The 26,709-nt window shown below is 40.9% G+C and overlaps 1 protein-coding gene across 3 annotated transcripts; it reads right to left on the bottom strand.

Annotated features, from left to right (window-relative positions):
- Positions 1–8,551: 8,551 nt before the first annotated feature.
- On the bottom strand, positions 8,552–25,190 carry tlcd4a (TLC domain containing 4a). 3 transcript variants are annotated; one of them, XM_075452033.1, is made up of 7 exons: positions 24,872–25,190; positions 20,789–20,958; positions 18,719–18,808; positions 17,491–17,549; positions 17,227–17,321; positions 12,716–12,789; positions 8,552–11,913 (listed from the first exon to the last, which is right to left on the bottom strand). In XM_075452033.1, exons 2-7 carry the CDS (start codon positions 20,941–20,943, stop codon positions 11,595–11,597), a joined length of 792 nt encoding a protein of 263 aa, XP_075308148.1. In that variant the 5' UTR covers positions 20,944–20,958; positions 24,872–25,190; the 3' UTR covers positions 8,552–11,594. The 3 variants fall into 3 exon arrangements, with proteins under 3 accessions (XP_075308148.1, XP_075308151.1, XP_075308149.1); XM_075452036.1 differs by lacking the exon at positions 24,872–25,190 and adding an exon at positions 24,498–24,566; XM_075452034.1 differs by lacking the exon at positions 24,872–25,190 and adding an exon at positions 21,085–21,172.
- Between the last annotated feature and the right edge of the window lie 1,519 nt (positions 25,191–26,709).

Here is a 26,709-nt window from a genome sequence, read left to right as displayed (position 1 = left end):
ATGGCTAGTAAGTTGGTCTTTTCTACCAGCCAAACTTAAATTTCACCAGCATTTGGCTGGTTGGCTGGTGTTAATTTAAAGCCCTGATTGTAATGAATATATTGTAGCTAAAATGGAACAACAATTTGCACCAATATCTTGCATAGCATCCTAACCTGCATTTAATATAATTTCAAATCTTAAGTAACTTCCCTTATCTACTTTGGTGACAAAGGTCCTACCATTGCTTTATGGCCTTACAATCACTGGATTGCAAGCTGACCTTATTTACTCTGTGTGCTTTGAATGTGGGCTTTTTTTTTCTGTGAAGGGATTCTTCTTGGAATGATGTGAAGTAACTTCCAGGCAAAGAAAGAACGGTGATCTAACGATCAGGTAATAACCAGATATTTCTGTCTCTATCCGTCTTTTATGCACCTATCGTATTTTAGGTTGGAGGCTCCTGTTGAAGTTGATGGTTTTGGCTTAAAATAAGAGCAAGTTGAGAATCCATGTTTAGGGAGAGTCTATGTGAAATGAACAACTGCAATGCTCTCTGAAGGGATGGAATCACCACTGCATATGTGTGTGTGTGTGTGTGGGTGTGTTGGGAGAGTACCCTTCTTGTAAAAGACTGAGTTTATTTTGTTTCATAACATTGTCAATCACAGCATTGATAGATGTTAAACCACATCTGGCTTCAGCGATTTAAAAACTTTTATTGTTTCCTAAGACAAAAAGAACTGAGTTCTGCGGTATGTCTCCTGTGATGGCGAGATTTAGAGTGGCGGGGACATATCTCCTCCACATTCTGAGAAGCCAGTTAAGACTATGGAAATGAGAATAACTTGTAAACTAAATGAAAAAAATAACGAGTTAACATTTTACTTTCGACATATCTCTGAAAGTATAAAAGCACCAACCTCGGGGATTTCTGTGTTTTCTTTATCGGTTTGATGGCCAAACCTGAGAGCTATTTATACACTATGCTCATGCAGCTAATTTCCAAATCCCATACAATAACACTTCAAATCCAGACAAGCTGAAGAGGAGACGTCACAGAAGATATGTGATCCTTGTGCACAAAAATGGCATCAGACAGATATCAGTGTCTCAAGCCCTGCCAGAGGCAGACATCTTCCTTGAGAGTGATTTTGCACTTTAACCTCTTTGTAATGCTCAGTGGGTGTTTTTCTCCCAATGGAAAACATACCGTCTCTCGGAAAGCTATTCAAAACTGAGCAGTCACCGAATCCAAAGTCCCTTGATACTATGGAAGTGGAGGATACTATCAGTGATAATCTTTTTCATAGAATTGCATCTGTAATTATTCCAAGATGACGGATTAGGGTCAGATAGCGTGGCACACCCAACATTATTGTTGTGGGTCATTGATCTTAGTCATCTGATGATTTGTCACCCTAATATCTTTAGGTATGTATCATGATTAAAAACTATTTGTTTATCATTCATTACCCTGATATCCTGTAAATTGTCTTCTGTTGTTTCCATACAGGCTGTGTCCAGGCAAGATTCGACCTTTCTACAAGAATTTTTGTCGCCCTTTCATCCCTTATATGTAGAGAGAAAATGGCTCTGCGTACGAAGGTGACAGCATAGTTCCATAGAGAGGTGTAGAGGGATTAACTGCTCCTGAGCCCAGCCAATGATATCACAGATTTCAGAGAATTCCTCCACTCGAAAAGCGCATTGTGTCAGACTGCTCTATAAGAAATCTGAGTGAGTGGCTACCTGTTACCTGACAGTTCTAGTTCAGAGAAGGCAACCAGAAATAGTCTGAGAAACTCAAAACAGGGTGTAATTATTTGCAAATAATCAAAAAAAAAAAACCAGACAAATATAACAATCGAAATTCCAAAAAAGCTTGGGATTCCGAGTGAAACATAAATGTGAAGGCCCGGTCTTGTACGGTAGACACCGGCCTCTATTGTTATTGTGCACCATCAATGCCATCTTCCAGACCAACCTAAAATCTGCAATTTAACAAAAATAAAGGTGCAGTAACTAAAGGGTGGATATAATGTGCTCAGCTTTAGTGGTGTTACCAAGGGTTTAGTCAGCAGTGTTCTGGATGAGCTTTAAATGTCTATAATCAACAAAAAAGGTCAAAAGGTGACATCTTTGACTCAATAACCCACTCCTGCATAATTTTATCTTTTGACCTTTTAAATTGCATTTCTAATCTACTTCTTACGAAAACAGAAATAAGAAATGCCACATGAGTTTTCCCACGTGTTCATTTACTATCACTGGTCATCTAAAAACTCAATTTCAGTGCATTTCAAATGAACGTAAATGTGTCTTTTGCAGTTTTCTTTTTGAGGCGACAGGTTTCTGACATGGGCAAGCTAACTAAATATTTATAATCTGACAATGATTGGCAACTTTGATTTATTGCATTTATTTTGCTTTTGTGAGTCAACAGCAAGTTTGTTATAATGCCCATAATTAGGTATCATATCATATATTCTATGTTCAGATATTGCAAGCTTAGTTTTAGCAGCATGCATGGTCTGATGACAGAACCTGCCTTTGGGCCCAAGAGCATCTCAAAACAATTTTAGTGAAGCTGAAAACTTTCCTATAGTCAGAAAAAATTAAACAAAAAAACTAACCCTACTGTTATAAATTGGCTTTATTCTTAGACTTTATGTATTCATATTCTGTAGTTTACTAAATAATCTATGTACCTAGTTTGTACATTTACACTCTGCTCATACAAACGCAATGTATGTCCAAGACTTTAAGATGACGTAGCGGGATAAAATAACTTCGTCAGATAAAGCGTCTCTATTAGGTCAGATAGATCTGGTACAGTAGATACACGCCTGAAACAACACTCACGCACACACATTGTTTATGTCCCTGCTCAGAAACCAGATAATGGTAATATTCACTCTCGCACAGACATCTGTCGCAGTCATCATCAGATGCCATTGATAATGGCAACTATAGGTGATGGTCACACTACTACCACGTATAATCCATTCTCCCCGCAGGACACTGTAATGATTAAATCCCAGTTACCAGACATAAATAAAGGGGGCGCACCATGGATTAAGGCATTTCTAGAAGCATGTGCTGGAATAGTACACATGAGGTCAGCTGAACTGTGTCGACTACCACCGAATGGAGATGAGAGAGGGGCAGCCTATTTACTCCGGGTAAGAGAGCTATGGCAGGATAGAACTGGTGAAGATCCAGCCGTAAGTGAAACCATTGAGATGCTATTTAGAGGAGCTGTGGAAGCATCACTCCCTCTGTGCAATCTACGCTAAAACAAGTGGTTGGATTAACAAACTTGACATATGCATTATGGGCAGCCCATGTCACTCAATACATTGATAATGAAATCGAAGAACAGGAACAAGAGAAGAAGGAATTAATTTCCCTGCAAGCACAAGTGGCAAAATCACAATTGAAAGAAATAAGAGAAAAGGTAAATCATAACAAGGCTTATGTTAAACAAATATCTCAGCGGGCCCCTCCTCCTGCTATGCAATCACACCCCCCACCTGCTTCTCATGGGCCATACCCATACCCACCTCCATACCCTCACCAACCCACTGCTCGACAGAGCAGACCTCCATTCAGAAATAGGGGAAGAGGAAACCACCACAACAGGGTCAAACTCACCCGAAGAATTAATGATTGATGCTATCAATGCGGGGGCTATGGCCATTGGGCCAAACAAGGTCGGGCCCAACAGTACTCACACCAAGTAGGGGGGATTCCTCAGTATGATTACTTACCCCCCTCCAAAACAGGATCCCCAATAAGCCCCTCCACACTCAAACCCACACCAGAATTCTTGGCATCAGACCCCTGGCTCCCATCGAATGTCACAATAGGGCGTCCCAGGACTTAATAAGATCTTGTGCTTAGAGGTGTGTTAATACTTCATTGGTTAGAATTTACAGAGCTGTGATGTGCATTGTTGTCTCATTTGGATGGTGAAAGGTAATTGTGAATAGATCCGATTGGAAGCATCTAGTTAGGGCAAAAGTTAGGGCAACACCTTTAGCTTGAGTCACATCAAAACAGGTTGAGCATTAACCTAGCTCTAAATTAACAATAAAATAGCATTTATGGTATTAGTAATAAAACTAATATCAATCTAACTCCAAACTAACAATCACAAGAGCAACAAGCTAAATTAACCTAGCATCAAATTAGCTTTTTTTTTTTTTTTTTTTTTTAATCCAACCTAAGAGCAGAAGCCTCTTAAGCTAACATAGTTTAACATCAATATTAACACTAACAGTAGCCTAGCCTAGTCATAAGCATATTTGGCAAGATCCAAATTGCCTAATATCAAGATAGCATTAGCACGAGCTTGAGTCTAACCTAAACATAAGGATGAAAAAATTTAAGGGGAATAGATAATCGTAGAAATTAGAAAAAGAGAGAAATAATTTTTAAAAAAAGGTTCATGTCTTTGTTTAAACATATTTTCCATGATAATTGTGGGCATGACAGAGAGGACAAAGGGTTAGATAAGCTTAGAAGATTTGACAGAAAATATCTTTGGAAGACATTTTGTGGATTTGATCCCAAAATTCATTGACAGGAATTAATTAGTTTTATTCAGCATCAACTTTGAAGTCACTAATAAGAGACCTACATAAGAGAAAAAGAAAAAGATCAACAGAGTTGGAAGCTTGGCCTGAGAGCAAACTTTCTAACTAAAGATCAGCTGAGCAGCATCACAGTAAATAATGAATCACAGAGATTAAAAGCTCCAAACACTTTTTCAGATGACTGATAAACTCCAAGCTGCTCCATAATGTTCCCAATTTAAATTTATTGGTTGTTCTCTTTGTCATAAAATACTATCACCCTAAGATTGTCTCATCTCAACCTTGCTTTCTTCTTCTCTCATTCAACCCTGACAGTCCAAACAATACGTTTATCTACAGACTCTGAGTGATCATTGGCCTGTACTTTAAGAGTACCAGAACTACATATAGTTATTTAGTTGATGAGTTTACAATGATAATGGATGTTTAGTTTTGTACTAGAGCAATTATTATTACCTCATCTATTTATTTTAACATGCATATGATTGGGAGAGATACCAAAGTACTTAGATAAACTGAAAACAGCTTTTCAATGCAAGAATCACAGTGAAGAGATAAGAAGCAATAAAATGTCCAAAATAAATCCAGGAAGAACACAATGTTTAAAACAAGACATTCATACAAGTTGTTGCTGAAATAAGATTTACACAAGCAGAGCGTTCAGAATATTTGCTCCTTTAATTGAAAAACAGTCGGAACAAAAAATGTTCTACAAATTGAGACTTTATGATTTCCACCTGAAGCAGGACTGAGATCAGACAGTCAGACCATATGACATAGGATAAACTATCAGGATTTAACAGCAAGGCCAGACAGTCAGATGTCAAACAGCCAGTTATCATCCTAAAGCAGTAAAGGTTTGCCTTTATTGTTTTAGAGATCATATTAACATGACTTCAAAAATTTAGCTGATCTAAATATATCTGAATTCTCTCCTGAATTATCCTAAAAGCAGATTAGTTAGGGAGAAGGGGTGGTAAAGACCCCTTCATGGAAGTGAAGTGCTAGTAACCTCTCCTTCCGAGTTAGCTCCGGATCAGACTGCTGAACTGAGGTTCAGCCAGAAGGAGAACCAAACACTAAGCAGTGACAGGATTGGACCAGAAGAAACTGAGCTGCAATACACGACTCGGCGCATGGTCATCATAAAAATTTTCACTTAAAAAGAAATTGTCAGTACATCTCATGGTTAAATGTTCTGTATTGTTTTGTGTCATAATGCTTTTCGTTTAATCATTTAGTTAAAGCTGCAGTCTGCAGGATTTGTTGTTGTCATACGTAAAGTCCTACTTTTTGGCATTTTAAGAGTTTACATGATCTATCAGAAAGCTTGAAGTTGAAAACGGTGACCTCCGTAGTCGCAAAATGCAAGAAATGCTTATTTTTTAACCGAAAAATAAAAAGTTATTCAACTTCCTGTCCCGCCCCATCAAAACACATGAGAACTCGTGCACGTCTACGTGCACGCCAGATGCGCTTACACGACTCCTCATTCATCAACTCACCTGTCATTTGCGATCATGGAAGACACAGTAAGTAGACTAGCCCGTAATGAAGTTCAATAGTGTAGATAAATAAGCGTGGGGACGAGCCTACCTTGTATCGCGCGTGCACAATCGGTGATTGACAGGCAGCAGAGCCCAGCTCGTAACCTGATTGGTTACCTTTTACCGGTCCGGTCTGCAATTTTGTAAACAAACCTGCTGGCTTTGGAGGGACCTAGCGGGACATATAGGGGACCTAGAGAACTCTTTTTTTTTTTTTTGTATTGGGGTATTTAATGTACTACTTTCAGAATCCCCGGACAGTTCCAGGCATTATGCTTGAAAAAGAGTTGCAGACTGCAGCTTTATTTCAGAATCATTTTAAAGCAATACAATGTAACTTCTCAAAAAGCCCATTATGGAGCTCCCCCTACAGGCTTGGAAGTAATGTACGGTTACACTGTCGTAAATACAACACCCTTTTGCTTTCACGTGCAAGGTGCAAGCTATGTCGACCGAGAAGGTAAGAGTAATCAAATGTACCTGGGAGCGTGAGAGGGGTCTATTTGTTTTTGCGGTAGGTGTGCCAGAAAGCAAGTCGAAGTACTTCCGCTCAGCTCCCGGGCCGCTCCCGGGCCGCTCCAGCAAAGTTACATAGCGCAGTTTTTCCAACTCAGACCCCCGAAGGGCATTGGAGACAGGCCAATCGTAATATTAAAACTCATTCTAGCTGCACAATTTTTTTCAGGCTGTTATTTTAAGGTAGAAATGTTACATAGTATTGCTTTAAGTGTATAAATTACCAATCATAGCCAATCATGACTATGTCCACTGCCATTGGTGTGACGGCTGTTCGGAGCGGGACCTTAGGCACTGAAAGGCAATGAGGTGGTCGGTCGCCAAGTGGAAATGGGGCCATAGGAGAATTTTTCCCAGTTCAGCCATCGGGTTTTTCGCTCCTATTCACTGCGAACAGTGGACGAGCCTGCTGGTAATGTTAATTGCCTTAAAGGGACACTGTGTAATATATTAAGTCATTTATTAGCTCAAATCGACATATTAATTGAAATTCATACCGTCTGCCGTAGTTCAACAAGTTGCAACGCACATTTGAAAACGCGAGGCGCTAGAGAGCAAATTCATTCGACTTTGCAAAATAAAATTGCACCACTAGATGGGGGAAGAAATTACAGTGTCCCTTTAAAGGGACTTGGACAGATAGGTCTGGTACAGTAGATACACGCCTGAAACAACACTCACGCACACACATTGTTTATCACATCCAAAGAACATGACAAAGACAGTGGATGGCCTGCTCACATCACTAGCAAATATCCAATTCTACTTTGTCGAGTGTAAGTACAACCTCTGTGAGATAAAGGTGGACATAAATATGAAATGTTTCCGGATATCGGGGCTCTGTCACTAAGAGTGCAGCGCGGCTAAACTTCACGTGACCACGAATAAATACTTTAACTTAAGATTTCTCCAGCTTGTTCTTGGGTTTCCAATGAAATAATCGGGCTAACACTACCTTGACCATTACCAGTTGATGCCCATTCCTGACCTCATTTCATTTCAAGCTCTAAGGCTTAGCGTCTAAGCCTAAACAGGACCACGGAAATAATGTTTTTCCCCAATAATTGCAGTTATTTGGTCCCTTTAAGGACTATGGGACTCAACAATCTAAGTAATTTCAGAGAAAAAGTCCTAGTGAGGTCACAAAAACAAGAACAACTTAACCTATGGGAGATTGTAAGTATGTCTTAAGATTTCTTTTCAGATGTGAGGTCCAGGCTCAGTCAACAAGACAGCAACTCACCTTTGCAGATATGTTCTCCACCCCCGATATGTGAACCCTTTATTGACTTCATAACTTGTTGCTGCTTCCAGAAAAGTTCAAATGCTCCCATGCAAAGAAAACATAAGAAACAAAACAAAACAAACAAATATGAAGCAGTTAATTTATGATGGACTTAAACTCGTGAAAACTTTCCAGTGGTTTGACTAATCAAAACCTGAAATTTATTTAGGAAATTGTGGACACAGCACCCTCCAGGCTTGAGAGGAGAAGGGCATTAAGACTCAACAGAAAAGTCTATATTTAACGGTGGTATTAGAGTGAAGTGGCTAATCTATATACCATGAGCATTAGAACATAATTACTCCAAAATAAAAGAATCCAAATGTTAAACTGACTCACCTGCAGGCCTGACATATCACCCATAAAATATATTTTGGGCATCCTGACCTGAAAAATACATCAGAGAAGGCCTCAAAAAAAATCCTGCATCAAACAATGGGAATGGAATACAGGCAAACACTGCCCTCTTGTGCCTCATATGAAACAATTATCTGTTGGAACTGAAGCAGCTTGTGGACAGAGTCAGCTGGATCTTACCAGGACAAAAAGACACTGTTTGTCCATCAATTCAAAAATCAAAATTGCACTTTTTTGTAACCGAATGAGACACTTCACAACGGTGAATTTGGTATTTATTGTCAAGAATAATTGAAAATGTAAATGCCAAATATTTGCTCACGTTCAGTACATTCATAGAATGTCACTAGCACCTACTCACAGTTCCTTCAAACAGCATTAAAACAGAAACACCAACAACAGTTCGTGTAGCTCTTAGCAGCACTGGGCTCTCTGTTATCTTGACACCCGCTTTGCCTCTGTGTAAGTTTCTGTTGGATTAATAAATCAAAGACAATGGAATACATATTATGCAAAATGCTTGTAAGATTAATGTTTATTTGCACTGCCCAGACTGTTAAAACTGTGCCGATTAGTATTCAAGTATTCCCTTACCGAATATATTTCTGTGCTGGATATTATACTATATATCTGCTTCATCAAGATAATCACATCATTGTTATCTTCACCTGTACATTACATTATGTGGCACAGTACAAGAATAACGTTTAAGTAAACATTATGTACATGTACTAAAGAAAAGAGACATGAAACAAAATTGGTCTTGCAAATATGCTATTTTGTTTACAGTGCAATCCTCATGCAATACCACATGCAGTTATAGAAGGTGCATGAAGAAGACCATATCGACCATGCATGAGCTTGTACACAGAGACTTCCTTGATTCCATCAGGAGTCTACTGCCCAGAAACCATTGCATGATTTCCGTTTAATCCCAGTGAAATATTGACAGAAAGAACATTGTTTCCTTTTCAAACACGTGAGTCAGTGATATTTACCTGAAAGTGACACTAGAATCCGTCATCCCAACACTTTTCCCCCGTTATCAGTAGTGTCGTTCTCACTGTCGAAACGTGCTAAACTAAACTGAGAAAATGTATTAGGACTAAAAAAAAAAAAAGAAAAAGAAAAAAAAACACCACTCACACGAAATAAGAAAAAAATTAAAATAAAACAAGGGAAAAGCATATCTCTACATTTTTACCGTGGTGAAGCACTGGCGTGCGTTAAAGTGAAGAAATATTAAGAAGCATAACAAAACAAAAGCGCTGAAGCTACCAGCCTTAGCAAGCCTCTCAGCTGTACGTTTGATGCCTATCAGACTTGGAAAAGACACAACAGACCATTGAAAATGACACATTTTTTCAGTGTTGTGAGGAGCTGGATGCAGCAGATAAATCACTGTGCAATCATACGTTGTTCTACAAAGGCAGCAAAATCAAACCAGGACCGTGAGAAGGCATACTTTAAACAAACAATCCCTGTTTCTGCATCACTAAACACTGCACGGAAGCTTGTGACGTATATCTCGTGTAAAGATGTACCTACGATTTCAAGCATGTATCAGAAATCATGAACGGACTCCAATCTTTCATTTGAATGAATTGGCAGATTTGTTCTTAAAAACCTCTAAGACGAATTGCTCGTGTTGTCATTATTGTATGCTGATGAACAAAAACAGCTTTTCCATATACTGTCCACTTAAAAGAAAAAGACTTTTTCTTAAATCAACGAATAAATAAGCAGGAACACATTATGCTGAACAGCTGAGCGGAAGTCACACATACCATGAGATATAAGCTAATCGTACCACAATCCTGGGAAGAAAAATAGAAATTAAAGAATTTCTCACATCTGAAACACTGATTACCAATTTTATTTTCTGTGTAAAATGAAAATCTGCTGCAGCAGCTAATCACATCCTGCGAGACATTTATTTTCGCTTGCAAAAATTCCAAATCCCTTCCTGGAAAAACAAAGGACCTTTCTGCTTTCGGGGCAAATGTTGCCAGGGTAAAAATCAACAGTTCACCTCTAAAAAAAAGACCTATTATGAATAGGAAGTGCGAGTATGATCTAAACGTGAGCTCAATGGTGCAGGCTGGAAAGAGAAGAAGATGCTCAAAAATCCTGCCAACTCAATTCAACCAAACCCTCTTAAATTGTCAAACTATGCGTTATTTGCTGTGTAATATGAATGGGGATTTTATTTAGCTTTTATTTGTCTCCGATACCGATTCCACACCAGATCTTAATCAGGTCAGTGTTAGCCGACTGGATGCATTGCAAAATGTGAAATAAATACAATGCACAAAAAAATAAAAAAACATCAAAAACATTCTTTTTTTTATACATTGTGAAGCATTGCTCACACAAATCATGTGTCTTGACAGAACGAACGTGGCCACAATATTTAAAATCCTTAACTCTTGAACGGCCAGTTAGCATATAAACAAAACCACTGACTTTGAGTCTCCCTTTGAGCATTTCTAAAAGACCTCTTGGCATCAATCTCTTTTCATTAATAAAAGTTACAAATTATGTAACCGCTTGTGCATTTTAAAACCCATTTGCCTCGAGCTCAGCGAGACAAAAGAAACAAACTACACACACAGTCCTGATGCCTGTTCAACCAACATTTTTCTTTTTTTTCTTTAAATAAAAAAAGGCAAAACATTTGAAATTCTAATAACCCAAAAGACGGGGCTTTGCTGAGTGACAGTGGGTGAGTGACTCAATTCATACTTCTTCACTTATTTGATTGCGTCTCAATCAAGTCTCCTTCAACAGGTACCTGTTAAGATAATAATGGCACTGACCATCGTTGTGGAGTCAATAAATGTTTTTGGGGCGTTCCCTCAAATCTTTCCCTCTTCACACGCAGCAACTTATATGTCACCATATTCACTCTGCGACCCAGCTCGCTTTTTTTTTTCCCTTCTCTTTTTCTCTCGAGCGCCATGTGTGTAAAGAACAGTAAACTTTTTGACAATTTGTGGTTGGGATAACAGTCCATTTGTCCCAGGATGACCTCTGTTGTATTTGTAAATCGTTCGAGAGAAAAATCAGTTGGCCGTGCACGCAAAGTATTGCTTGGAGGTCATGTCATGGCTTTGGGAGGACCATTGAAATGGCCCATCAGTATATCTCAGTGACTGCGCCTGCTTTCCCAGAAAGAGGTCTTCCTCGTTACATTCGATCTTGCAGAGTCGAGTCCTACATGTGTTTGGGTCCAAACTGCCACTCGCGGTGTACTGAGAATATTGCCACTAAAGTCTCTGTTGTGGCATTTTCCACACCCTGGTTCCCTTAATCCGTCTTCCCATTCTCCTGAGGTGTTCCAGCTTTGCTCTGGCGTGCCGATCGCAGCACTCTGTAGCAGCCGCGTGCAATCTTATGCATCCACATAATGTTCATGACGTCCAAGCAGATACTGGAGCAGATCCAGGCTACGCGGCCGCCCCAGGGCACCAGGTAGAAGGCCTCTGTGCCATAGACCGAATACATGCGACTGTAGTAGACCGGCATGACGGCGATGCGGACCATGAAAAAGACTACTGCCATGGCAACACCGTTCGCCATGTTGGGCCGGCAGGACTTGGGATAACCTAGTACCTCAAAGAACCAACTGAAACCAAAGACAGTGTTTAGAAGGTTAAACTGTTGGTATAAAAATCTTTTAAGACAGCTTCAAGTAACTTTACATTTGTTCAAAAAGCATTATTTCAATTATTTTAGCTCTGTGTGCATTATAAACAGGTGGGGGCAACCCAACTAAAATAATCATTTAAAAACTAAGAAACAAAGAAAGAAAAGATTTGACTTCAATTCAGCTTTGCTAAATAAATAATCCAGAATCCAGAGTGCGTTAAAAACTGTTCCGTGTTTGCAAAGGTTCAAAAGGAACTAAATTGATCACTTACATAAGTTTACGGATTTGTGTCAAAAGTTTCAGCCTGTGTTATCATTCTCAGCGCTTTAGGCTGTTTAAAAACAGCTGAAGGCACCTTTAAAGTTGGATTTAAAAAGTGGGAAAGAGACTGAAGGAAACTGCAGCTTCATCCCGTAATAAAACAGAGACAAATTTTACACCGGAACTCTGACGACAACAGGATTTTATCATTTTCCAACATGTATTTTTTCACAGTAATATACATCTATTGTGATTTAAACCTATTCAGGTTTGATATTTTAACCTAGCATCACACATTTGATTTCAAATTGAGAAAGTCTGAAGAATAATAAAAAAAAAAAGAAATGCAATATGGAAAAGAGCCCTTTACTGAATTGGACCGCACTCATTTGGATACTGTTGGCTTGTAAGCAAATGGACAAGAATTTAACTTTTTTTTTTTCTAAAGCACCTTAAGATGACCTCTGTCGTAAGTTGTGTCTCATTTAACCCGGGTCATGAGTAAGCGAGTACATACCGCTGGTTTACACATGGTGTAGAAAACTCAGCAAGCAGACGGAAGTTAGCAAAATAAGGCAACATTCCCACGCCCTGTAAGAACAAGGTAAGCACAGAGAAGACAACAAAACATGAAAGGGACAAAAACAAGATGCCGAGTCATTTAGATCTGCAGGCATGAAGCCGATGCATGAGTGGCTCCATACAGGCGCCGGTTCTCAGCAGAGTAAAAGAACAGCTACTGCATCAGTTAAGAAAGAACCAATTCAAAGAAATCAAAACCAAATGATATTTGAATTTCTATTGACACAGTTAAAGAATTTAAGCAATACTGCTACGGTATGGGAATTTCAGGCCTAAACACTAAAAAGCAATAAATCAAATAAAGCTCAATCTGGCAGATGACAAGAGTCTTCACCCTTAGGCCACAAGATTTTTTCTGGTTTTCCAAGCAAAAATGAGACTATCCCTCAGTCTGTCATCAATCATCCGCTGTGAACAGAAACTCCTCACTAAGAGAGGAGCACAATGAGCCTATGTAGAAAATAAAAGACCCCCCCCCCCCCCAAAAAAAAAAAAGAAACAACAAAGCCTGTTAACACATTTGTCTCTTGGGAGCACAAATGTGCTCAGCACTTTGTATGGCAATAGTTATTTTTGCGTACCACCAATTCAATGTTTAATGTTAAAATCATTATTACATAAGAAATGGACTGATGTCTAAAATGGAAACTCATGAATCCTCTTAGATGCCAGAGGGTCACACTGGAAAAATAGCTTTATTCTTGGAAATCTAAGCCTAGGGTCAAGAAATGGAAAGAAAGACTCAAAAGCTAACTCTGGCACCACTTCTAGAGAGGCAAGAAAAGTCTTTCTTCAAACAAAGTTCCTTAATATCGCAACAGAAAAATCATCCTGATCGTGTAGCATTCGAAAACCCCAAAACACTAGAGGCAACATGCAAAGAAATGGAGGCATCTCAAGGCTAAAAAGACTAATCTTTCAAACAGCTCACGATATATACATATATTACATAAAAACACTGTTACACAGAATGCAATTTATCTGAACAACATGGTTGAAAAGAGATTGAGCAAATAATCAACACAGTACATCATACATGTATTGTACAACCATACAAACATTCAGCCAGCCACTAGTTGAGGAAGCAATCAAAAGCCATGCAGAGTAAAAAGCAATATGTCAAACAACTGTCAAAAGTGTCACCGTTTACGGAACAAGATCAGGTCCTCCGCTTTGTCCGATGTTCCGAAACACGTGCTGCTCTGAGCTGCTGCTTAACACAAAGACGGTGACCCGAAAACCCCAGATGTGTTCGGAACACCCACTCTTAGAATGCTGCCGACGTGGTAGAACTTAGAAAAAGCAGCTGGAAGCGTTGAGGCATCCAGACTAAAATCATAGTGTAAAAAACATTCACCATTTGCCACATAAATTTGAGTTCTGGTTGGAAAAGCGCAGCAGTGACGTTAGGTGTTTCGATACATCGTATTTGAGCTAGCCTCTGCCCATCCCAAAAACTAACGCCCGGGTTCCATAAGTCTGATCTCATCTGTGATAAAAGTCACACAATTCCATTTAATCAAAAACATCCACAAAGAGCACAAAAGTCAAGTCTTTTTGGCAAGCAGCCTGACGTTTACAGCAGGTGATAGAATACTTACCATCGGGGCTGAAACAGAAGCTGGTCATAGAAACATACTTACTATGTGTTAGAAACAGAGTAAATCTGCACTGCAGTTCATGTACCACTTCATATCAACTTTCCTTGTAGCATGAGAATGCTAATACCTCTAGGAACTGGTAAGTCCATACTGTGACTGGGCATCATATCTGCTCAGTACAACACAACAGCAATAACAGCAGACAAGACAGGAATAAAGTCGTCCCCATCTAGATCAAGACCTACTCTGAATGCTTCTAAATGACACTATAACCCTTTTGGTAGTTTTTGCATGAATAGGGATGACGCATCCCGACCGGATTTTTTTTTTTTTTGGTAGTTTTTGCATGTAGGGTTTGAAGAGGGGCTGTTCGTGTTAAAGTCAGCAAAGGACACAGAGACAGACGGATATATTAGAAGAAAAAAAAGCCACAATAAACTGGAAGCAAAAAAGAAGCGACACTTACAACACTGAGAAGAGAGCATGCATCTAATATTCACATTTTGTTGGTTAGATTCTCCTTGACAGTTAAAACACACACACACAAAGACAGACTGCGCTGCTATTAAATAAAATATAAATGACTTGAGCAGACTTTTGTGACCGACCGATTCATAATAAAAACATACCGACAAGATCCTAAAATTAGGCCGATTGGTATTTGCAAGGTTGCACAGATGTTCAAAACTAACTGAATTTCATCGTTAGGCTTTAACACGGCCATGTGCCTTTGAGTTTGATATTCTTATTTGAAGGTCAAATTCACTGACAATTTGACATAAACACTTCCACATAAACACATTAAATACACATCAACTAATAGGACCTTGACAACATATGACAAATCTTACAGGGTACAAAACTAAATTTAAAAAAAAGAAAGAAAGGGACATCAAGGATTAGCCGATATTACTGTAACCTTTACAGGAAACGTAACATAGCGACAATAATGTGGCTCGAAATGTTGCTTTTTCTTCTAAAGTTGACTGATGGGTAACAATCGTCCTGCTATCCCACGAGAAACTTCGGACCTATAGTCTGAGGAAACAGTCATGAGTGTCCAGTAACAGTATGGCCTACTTCACCTCGTTTACCTAAACATTTTAGATACAGGTGCTTGCTCTGTTTCGGCAAATGATCACTTTATTCCAACCATGTGACACTAGTATATCGTCTTTATCAAATTTTATCCATATAAAAGAAAGAAAACAAAAAACAAACAAAACATTGTAATGAAAAGATAAAACAGGATGAGGTGTCATCGTGTTCGTCACGTGTAAGAAAAGCAAATCTGTAAAGGTGGAAACGACAGGAACGGGAAGAGGTGGAGGTGGGGTGTAGCTCTGGACTGTAGGGTTAACAAAGGGTTAAATGTGCTGCGATGCTGTTCACCAAGATTTAACATTTATTTCCTTATTTCCCTATGTCGAGTACAAAGCAACCCGTCCCATTTGCTCGTATTTAAAAATTGATACTGAAGAAGCAGAGCAATGCACGCTGTATGTCCTGCATTCTTCTCTACAATGAAAACACAGAGCATTTACTGTGTCGGAAAAACAAAAACTGTAAATATGCTGCAGCTAAAATTAAATGAACATCCAGCGGACTGGCTTCCGGGACCATTAAAGTGATATTGAATTGTCTCAAAGTGAACTTGACCTAATGCATTCCCAGTATTCCCGTATTTGGGAAAGAAGCCTTTTCTTTATCAGGGAGTGCAAGAAGAAGAGAAAGGAGGCAGCAGGACTAGGCTCTGACACAACAAAAACAAAGCGTGAGGTGCTGTAGATAAGCAGGTAAGGAACGTAAAAAAGTTAAATACTGCTCGTTGGCATGCACAGTAACAACAAAGGAATCCTGCTTAGAATGCTTCTTTGCTACCAGCATGCGCACAGTGGTTACAGTTAAGCATTCAGCTGTGCTAAGCTTAGAAAGGTTCAGCTGACATCAGAGTAGTACAACATCCAAGGGGGGGGGGGGGGAGTAAAATAAAACAGAGAGCACAGAAATTGTAAAGGCAAAGTGAGAGGGGGAGGGAGAGGAGACGGGGAGGGGGTCATCAGCCAGTACCATCACTGAGCATTCCATGCAAAAATTACCATAGTCATTCATTTCCTGTAGTTATGCGACAGCTCCTGGCGACCTAGAGGGTTTCAGATTGAACCAAGAGTGAACAGTGCTGCCCATAAATGCTGGATAGGCTCAACTGTGGCCGCGAGAGCCAAGTGCATTGAAGGAATGGAGGAAAAGTGCCTCTTTGTCAGCATTAACAATGAACGTCATCATTTTCTGTGCTAAGAGGGTTTCTGGTTTCGAGCTGCTCAACCACACCCAACCAAACCTGTCAAGATGCATGTTTTTCCTGCGATCCTCCCGACACAAATAAAGAAAATCATCAGATGCCAGCAAGCTAACCACACCAAAAGCTACTTTACACAACAATTATGCCAGCTGGACACGGCAAACAGGACAGAGCACGCCGTTTCAGATGGACGATCGATAATGCTTGCCATCTTGTGAGAGTGCTTGACTCTCTGTAGCATTTCTACTAAAAGCAGTGAAGTCAATGAGGTAAATTTGAATAATGGATAAGGCTTCCTTGGCAGATGGGTTTCCAAAGTTTGGGGTTTACTTACTTGCGAAGGATCTCACCATTCTGGCTTTAACTTGCATTTTCATTTATCTTTTGCCATCTAACCGCATGGGGTCAGTCAGAGAAACTTAATGAATGGCGACTAAATGAGTTAAAACACCCACCCAGCTAAAGAGGACACAGCTGTTCACCCTTGGTTGTCTCCTTCCCATCTTGCCTGCACGTTCTGCTATTGGACAATAGGGCACTCACCAGTACATAGTAGTAAGCATACAATGCTGCCAGATGATGAACTACAAAAAACTTGTCGCCTATCGCCTTCCAATAGTAAAATATAAGCAGCAGATCTGGAAAACAGACACACAGGGGAAAGGAAAACATGTCATTGGTGTAATACAGACACTAAAAAGAACATTAAACTGATCAAACACCACAGTTTGTCTATGAAATGCTTCATTTATGTCTTTTACACAATGCTAGCTGACATTACCCGGGTAAACTGTACGTTTCTCTTACCAGATATGAGGTAGCCTGTTGTGATTGCAACATTAGTCTTCACCAGTGTAGGATCTCCCCTGTTGGAGAAGAGGAAAAAGAAAAAAAGGCTTGGTGTTTAGATTTCAGTCTCCACATCTGAAAGGCATTTTGGTAACGAGTGACTTTTATCAGATATTCCACTGTGGTAAAAGGGTCAAAACACTACAACAGAGCACGATAGTGTGACATGGTGACAACATTTCCATCAAGTCTAACACAAATAAAACCCCACAAAATATTGATGTGTGCTTGTCAGAAGGCTAAAAGTACTTATTGCTTCCAAGGCACTCAGTTAGTTAGCCAGAAATGCTACAGAATGTGTATAAAAGGGTGGACATGCTGTCTGTGTCTGATAAAGAGAAGCCAATGCAATTGTGGCTTAAACCTGCGTTAATTTAAATGGGCATTCGCTCCAACTGCAGATTCATTTGGCATTTTTGTTGTCATTAACTCGTGTTTCCCTGTCTCAGCAGGTATCCTTCGAATGGTGTTACGGTGTTTGTTGTCCCCTCTTCTCTGTCCTCTCAAACCCCAGCTGGTCGAGGCGGATGGCCACTGAGGTTTTTTCCTGTTAAAAGGGAGTCGTTTCCCTCCACAGTCGCCACATGCACGCTCAGGACGGGAGAATGGACCACAGAGACGTTTCGGTGCCATCTGTTGGTTTCCTTAGCTGGGAAATGTTTGTTTTTGAATTGACTCTGTATGTATGAATTGGACTAATTTTGAATTTAATGAATTGGATTTGATTGGATCATGATTACAATGAATTGGACTCTAATTGGCTTGCATTGGACTGTATCACTGAAGGGCCTTGAGATGACATTTGTTGTGACTGAATTGAATTGAATGGAACCCTTTCTGACGGAAGCCATGCTTTATACCTGACCAGAAAAGCAAGCAACTTTCACAACATTCCCTCACTCCTTACAGTTATCCTCTTCTGTTTTGGTTTTGGAAACAGTAGAGAAAAGAAAAAGAAAAAGGGCACAAACCAGCAGACTCCACTAACTTTGGACCCGCCCACACCTCTTCATCACTGCTACAATAAATTCAAAGTCTAGCTAGCCTGCTGTGTCAAAGATTGCTTATCTATGACAACACACCTTGGCCATCTATCAAAAAAAAAAGCTGACGTTTTTTAAATGATTTAAGGCAAAAAATTCTTGAGGAAAGGTTAAGAATATGACACTCGCAGCAAATCTCTTACCAGACTGGGTCTTCGTTGACGGCATCATCAAAGAACAAGATGTAGAGACAAAATATTCCCACCAATAGTGCGTGGAACGTCGACACCGTCCTGAAATAAAAAGATAATAACAGTAATCCATACACACTGACATGATGGTGTCCTCCCTGACAATGGCGAATGCTGATATGTGTGGCATATTTTTACAGAGAAACAGCACATATTTATCTTCATTAATTAAATGTGCCTCAGAGCTGCTCAGTGGTTTGAAGAAAGGAATTTTCAGTGCTCACAGTGGATCAACTAATTGCCTGTCATGGTTGCACACAGATTCAGACCAATTAGACTTCGAGATTAAATACTGCTGAAGGGTCAGCACAAAGTCGCTGTCAGTCACACAGAGAGACAGTCCTCAACAGTCACTCAGTGAGACAGAAAGACAGCGGCGCTGATTGTGAGAGCATTTAAATGGAGTCTGGAAAGTCACGAACGTCTATACGGATCCCCTTATCCTCATTTACTCACAACCCATGCGTCCATTCCAGTTACACAATGGCTCTCATGAGCAATAAACCGAGCTTGAGAGGAAAAGGAAAAGAGCGAAACGATGCACGTTAGACCAAGCTCGATTGTTCTGTGCATTTCTTTTCTTCTGAGCTGAAAGGTGCTCTTGATTTCTTGATTGTCACGTTGCTGAAAAATTAGCTGCAATGTTGCCGTCAAGCCTCAGCAGACAAAAACTGATTGTTGAAGAGGAATTACAGTTCATTTTACATTTTTATTCACTTGAAGTTATTACGTTATCACCTACAACAGCTGTGTGTCACAACTAGGCATGGGCCGGTATGAGATTAAGACGGTTTGAATAACCGTAGGCAAAAATATCACGGTTTCATGATTACAGCTCTGAAATGTGTATTTTGAATGTCTGTATTTAAAAACAAGAAAAATAAATAAAAAAATTTCCATTAGCTATGAAATAGTGTGCTTCAGTGGACACACTTGGGAATGATGTTATTACTTTCAGGATGCAATAATAACTATATAATCACTATGTTGTTTCAGTGCAGTGTCGTACAGGTGCCTGTACCGCACTTCTTTGCTGAGTCTGGATTCGAATTGGTCCATCCTGTTTGTCGGTAACCGGCCCATGCCCAGTCCCAACTGTAACAGGGGGAGTCTGTAATAGACATTTACCGTCATTTGGATTACTACGTTGACATCACTGTTGCACATTAAAGGGATAGTTCGCCTCTTTTGACATGAAGCTGTAACATCGGCTTACCCCCGGCTGCGTACTGCGAGCCGAGTTCCGGCCTCGTTTTGGCGTTGACGAAAGTGGTCTATTTTCTCTCCCTTCGTATCACTGCGTGCTGCCACCTGCCGACAGCCCCGCCTGTTACGGTGTTTACTGCTCGGTCTGAACCATCGCCAAGCGATTGTGAGGTCTGACTTTCCCCTGGAGAACAATTCTGTGACGCAAATGTATTACTCTTTTGAAGGCATTTTGTTTTGAGAAGCAAAACGCTTTATTTTTTAAACCCCAGCCAACCAGCCGGACTACTTTTGTCAACGCCAAAATGAGGCCGGAACTCGGCTCACAGTACGCAGTAGGGGGTAAGTCAATGTTCATAAACAATATTGCTAGTATGGGATGTCATACAGCTTCATGTCAAAACTATCCCTTTAACTGTGAAAATAACAGCAATGAATTTATGAAGGGAAAAGTTGACATACCCGTATACTCATGACGGGCACGAAACAAGATTGGAAAATGAATTTCCTTTTCTCTTTTACAAAGCACCAAAAGATATATTTATGGGTTTTTCACAACCTGCAAAAACACAGCAGACGTCTAAGATTAGTCACAAAAAAACAACAACACGATTCGAGTGCGTTTCAACCACGCTTCCGGCTCTCTAAAACAGTGACATATAGAGCAAACACTGCAACGCACCCCACGTGCGAGTCAGATAATAGTGACACAGGAAACATGGCCAGCGTCTGAGTTACGAGCAATGTCATAGTTTCTGCCGTGCAAAGGATGTGACCAGTCAGAGTCAGTGTGCACACGAGTTCATGTCAGGTCACCTTGAGTTCCACTCCACCTTCTGCTTGTCGCTGAGGCCAAAGAAGCCTGGGCTGATGCGCATGGACACCCAGGGGCTGACTCTGTGGAAGAGCCACTGGAAGGTGAAGAAGCTGGTCACCGCGATGGCGAGGATGAGCTGGTTGAATGGGTCCATGGCCACCCAACCCCACTGCGAGAGGACGAAGAGTAGAAAAAGTCAAGGTCAGAAATGTTTTTTTGTTTTTTTTGTTGTTTTTTTTTAAGCGCGTAGAAAGTAAGCAAAACTGCATTTTATCATAATGATCTGAAGACAAACCCAAAAATGCTAGCTGGAGGATAAGCAGTCGTCAAATCTGCTCCGACTGCTGCTCATTTTCACCGGTTGTAAAAATGCAGTCAGAAAATGTGGCTCCTCAGGCAGAAGACAAAAGCATCAGGGCATGCTCTCTACGTGGGAACACCGGTTACTGTGGTCTGAGCACAGAGTTTCTAAAACCACACGTGCACACACCCACACACACACGTCGTCTCACAGAAGCAACAGAACAAAACTGAACTTTTACCGAGGATAGCTCATCCACTGGGTGCATATTGCTAAACAGAGATAGGCACCTCGTAAAGTCCTATCCCAACTTGCAAGTTTAAGTGAAACTTAACAAAGAGTACAGTTCCCCTGGCCTAATAGAGATAGTTTTTCACAAGCGGAAACGGTTTCCTGAGGTCTTAATGAAATGTCCGAGACATCCTTTGATCAAAACCCAATGAGACACTAAATCGACTACTTTTCCCTCCTTTAATCTGTGTCAAACGGATCATGTTCCAGCATGAGCCACTCCACTCCACTCCACCTCAGGGTACTACAAAAGTACTACAAAAAAATAAAAATAAAAATCTTCTATTGCTAAATAATGGTATGAGAGCAAAAAGCCTGAAAGCTCAGACCCAGCACCAAATTGAAATATAATAAACATATTTGACTTGTTTTTAGGTTTTTGGACTGCTAATATTAATAATTGTTGATTATTTGACCAATATTTCACCAATGTGTATTACTGTAACAGCTGGTGCATTGAAGGATAAATGGGAATTTGAAATTTCCAACTTCTGACCCGCAAGAATTTAAAGAATGCCAAATACAAGTCAGATTTTCTTGCCAAGACATAAGGAATAAAGTCACTGGTAAAGCATTATCATCTAATCTTCTTCCTCACTTAATTGAACTACACAGCAAACGATGGGATGTGATATTTAAAGAAGAAAGGAAAACAGTTTTCACTTCCGCCGTACTGTGAATGCAGCATCATCTGAAGTTGCTTTTAGGTGTAACAAATGGGTAAAGGGGCTGGAGAACCGTTTAACGTGACACCTCTGAACATCTCACTGAATGAAAAGCTTTCTTAAAGTGGGGCCAAAATGAGTTTTTCTAGTTGGCTGTGACTTCATTTCAAAAACATATCCCCTCAAGTGGAGAAAAAGTCATTTTTCCATAACATGTCCCCTACTGGCAGACATGCCTCCCTTTTTATTACACTCAGAAATTTGATGGCAAAGTTTACAGTACTGTGAAACCTCTGAGAGCAACCGTTAGCTCGCGTTAGCCGACGTTGATAAAGCCGGCGCCCACCTCACAGCACTGTAATCTATCTCTCTCTGTATCCTCGTCCTCTCTTGTTCTCCTTGACATGTTACAGGTCAGTCTTCCTTTGATCTCTTCGCTCCCTTGTGAAATCGTGTTGTTTTAATTGTTAAGCTTATCTTTGCATAGCCCTTCTCCGGCATGCAGGGTCACTTTAAAAGTGGACAAAACTGACACTAAGGCAGCTCTAAATGTTAGTGTAGGGCACAAAGCTTACAAATGTAGATCTTGTTACACGCTCCTACAATGCAAGTCACCAGGGTGGTTAACCTGCAAGTTGCACTCTAAGAGTTATTGTTATTGACTCACCTTGGACTTTGCATTGTTTACCCTTGAACCTAAAAATACTCTCGCACACACAGTGCAGGGGCCTATTATCACAAGAACTATGTCAATGTGTCTTGCTTTGAAACTCCCAAGCTACATTAAATGAGAACATCTAAACAGACTAAACTTTAACAACGGCTACAGGCGACCCGATGGTGTGAAAGGGAAGCGACTGTGTGAGTGTGTACCGAAGAGGAAACAGACGCGGCCTGTTATGTACTCGTGCACGTCTTGAAAATGTTCCGACAGCCACAGATGGAGCTGCTGGGGAATAATCTGCATCTGGATCTGGATTCATTCACTGTCAGAGGCGGTGAATGGCACCGAGTCACTGTCAGACACTCGCATTGTAACCAATCATCTCAGCACACAGAGAAGGCAGAACGGGAGGTGAGCTGGATGTAGGTCTCTGAAGCAGATTCATGTTTAGTCCGCTCTGCCGCCGCAAAGAAACTGTGGAATAGCGACCCCACGACTTGCTGACATCACTGACGGGTGAAACTGTGTCATTTGGCAAATAAATGTTGCATCACGGATCCTCGTACAAACCTCAAGCGTTCAGCATGGGCAAATATTGACAGGTTAGTGTGTCGGAAAGTGAGATCGGGACATGAGTTCATTTTGATGACCACAGGATGGCTCTAGGAAACCCACATAATCTTTTCATAAACATTCGCTCCACTATCCGGGCCTTGCAGATAACACATCGAAAAAACCCTGCACATCTAGATTTGTCTGAGGAGAAAGTGTGCTTCACCCGATCCAGAATTAGCAGCCCCATCTGCATTCTGGCGAGGGGCCAGCATGTATGTATGTCATGGACAGAAGTCCACAAAGGCCACAAAACTGTTTTCTGAATGCTGCATAAGCTTATTCACATTCGGTAACCCCCTTTTTAAGACGCCCATACGGTTACCTTTAAAAGACCTACATAAAGGAAAAAAAAAAGCGGATATGTCCGTCCATTCAAAAACAGCTGACTGGAACTGTATATACATCTGCCATGCAACCGAGAAGGCCATCTCCCAGCACAGGCATTCAAAATCCCATATCTATGTCCCTGGGGCTCTGACTTCTATACTTTCAACGTATATATAAACTTTTAAACGAACCAAGCACAATGTTTACACCAGGGATATCTTTGAGAAAACGCCAACTCTGGCAAGACAGACGGAGGATTGTTTTACATACACACATGCATGTTTGAGGCCCACAAGTGTAACACAGGACCCCGTTGCCAAGGGCAAATGGTGACAAAAGGTCGACATAGGATACAGAGAGGAAACAGCTGAAACACCCTGGGGATTAAATCACTACAAATGAACATAGCCCAATAGGGTTCATATACAAGCCAAATAATACATAGGGCTTAAATCATGGAAAGGAAGTGCAGCGGAAGCTGCTTCTGCACTTCCTCAGATGTGTTCCACTGTGAGAGGTCCGTCTTTGAATTGATTCAAGATGAAGGAACAGGGGAGCTGGGTACAACCATTACCAACGACCCACATGGGGCTCAGAAAAGTTAGCAAGACACCTGTTATTTCCTAAAGCGCATTCCTCATTGCTTAATGAGCCAATCAAAGACATGCAGACATGTCAAGCTGAAAAACGCGACTAGAATTCAGACTAATTAACCCCAAAACTGGCTTCAGGAGCCCCACAGTATGTAGTGTTGGAATAAGTAACGACTCAAAAGATAGGGCTGGGCTTTCATTTCAAGCGAAATGGAAGTGATGTGTAGTTCCAGGGTATGTGTCATGTTTTACCTGGAAGCCTGTTTTGCTGGCTCATTTGATCTCAAACGTCCTGGCAAATGCGCTTGCGTAACACGGGGGGGGGACTTCTTTTTTTTTTAACCGAGGGAACCATAGCCCCACTAAAATAGCTTCTGGTACGTACGCGTTAGACACGTTGGGCAGCGTCGATAGCCCGAAATGACCGTGTTCTCGCTCAGGTCACGGTGGTCTTCTACCTTCTTTGAAGCACAATAAATGTGGGCATATTTAACAGCTCACGCGAGGCCGGCTCACGCCGCATTGCCTGTCCAGCTGCTGTTATGTGTCGAGAAGGAATAACAGTGGCCTCGTCGCGTCTCAGTTTCCCAGCCAGCCACGCGCGCACAGAAAAACAGAGGACTCACCTTATGACTTTCATTCAGATGATTTGTCTCTCGCTCTCACAACTGCTCATGGTTTCCAGGGTCGTTTGCAAAACCGCTTATATTGAGTGAAAGCCAGAGCCATGCCGAGTTATTTTTTCGTAAACAACGAGACAGCCCGCCTCGCGCTCCGCACACTCTGATATCAGGCCGTGGGGGGTCCGCAGGGGCTGCAGCTCGGCGCCGGTGGCAGGTTTGGCAGTGTTTACCGAGACTCCCGACCAACACGAAGCGTGCATAACTGCTGCAGAGGTGCGGATCGTGCAGCTCGACGCTCGATTACAGAAACGATGGAAGGGGCGGGGGCTGGTGGTGGTGGAGGAGGAGAAGGACGGAGGGAGGGGGGGTAGTTGTTGGTGTGTGAGTATGAGGTGACTCTCTCTTTCTCTGTTTCTCTCTGGGCTCAGATTTCAGCTCGGTCCTTAAAGATACAAACACAAATGCAAACGCATTGGCGTTCGCGAGGCCGCTCCACATCTGACATTTATATCTTGAACTGATTCAAGATACCGGTCGTCAATTAACTGTCACCAACAAAGCCTTTACGTGGATCTCAGTTTAACGCGAGACCATTTGTCAGTCACAGCTGCTGTAGAGATTTCAACGTGGGCCTCGGGAGAAAAATAGATAAGGTTGTTAAAGGCTGGTAAAGAATAATAATAATAAACTTTATTTCACAGACTCAAGGTCCAGATAAGAATATGCAGTACATTAAAAAGACACACAACCCCCCCCACACACACACACACACGCACACACACGCACACACACGCACACACACACACACACACACACACACACACGCACACACAGACAATAATTTCATAAGAATCGGATTGGGGATAGGCCCACATGGCTTTTCCAGTATTTCCAGATGTCAGAATTGTATTGGGTGTAACTTTCCTTTATATTAGACAAACACCTTATGATTCCATTTCTTGATAGATTTAATCTACACGTAAATTTATACACAAGGCTCCTCATTAGAGCCTGAAATGTGGGCACATTTGCAGTGACAAAGAGAGCACTTGCACTTTCCCACCTTGGAGCCTTAAGCAAAATTCTAAGTGCATCATTATAAGCCACCTTGATCTCATTCATCTTAGTTCTGCTGTAACTCCACCAAAGATGAGCTGTATATAAAACTTACTGTACAGTAAGTTTTAAAAAGAAATATTTTGACCTCCTTCGCACACATATAAAATTTCCGTGCCAGCATATTCGCTTGAGCATACAGCTTGCAACACTGACGCTGAATATCATCATCATCACATAAGTCATTCCTAAGAATATGACCCAAGTATTTTGCTTTAGTTACAGTTGTCAGCTCACTGTCAAGATAAAAGGAAGGGAAGTGTAGTTTTTTATCCTCCTTAGTCCTGACAATCATTACAACACTCTTTTTTAAGTTGTATTTGATGTCATACTCTACACCATACTCTGAGCAGGCTCTAAGCAGTCGCTGTAAACCAGCACTATAGGGAGACAGGACAACTAAGTCATCAGCATACAATAGATGATTGACAATTTTATCCCCAACCATACATCCAGTCTTGCATTCTTTTAATTTCTTGGATAGATCATCCATATAGAGAGAGACAGGAGGAAGGCACGGATTCACAGCCTACAAGAGAGAACCTCGGGGCTTTTTCTTTTAAAACTGCTATAACATGATTGATTAGTTGGCACAGCCTCTGAATCATTCCCATCAAACACAGTATACTACCTACACCCAGCTGATACAGGGGGGCCTAAGATCATATACTGTAAATAACGTAAATGATTGGGGTCATTTTTGACCCCGCTTATGAAAAACTGGG

Source organism: Odontesthes bonariensis, chromosome 20 (assembly GCF_027942865.1).
Source record: "Odontesthes bonariensis isolate fOdoBon6 chromosome 20, fOdoBon6.hap1, whole genome shotgun sequence".
Lineage (NCBI taxonomy): Eukaryota > Metazoa > Chordata > Actinopteri > Atheriniformes > Atherinopsidae > Odontesthes > Odontesthes bonariensis.
This window is presented reverse-complemented; position numbering and strand designations above follow the sequence as displayed.

What these genes read in the sequence shown, in the direction of transcription:
- tlcd4a (XM_075452033.1), bottom strand. Translation starts at nt 20,943, where the DNA reads ATGGACCCATTCAACCAGCTCATCCTCGCCATCGCGGTGACCAGCTTC. An exon ending in GTCAACGAAGACCCAGTCTG is followed by an intron (nt 17,550 to 18,718) that starts GTAAGAGATTTG and finishes CTTCTCCAACAG; the next exon opens with GGGAGATCCTACACTGGTGA. An exon ending in AACAGGCTACCTCATATCTG is followed by an intron (nt 17,322 to 17,490) that starts GTAAGAGAAACG and finishes TCTGTTTTCCAG; the next exon opens with ATCTGCTGCTTATATTTTAC.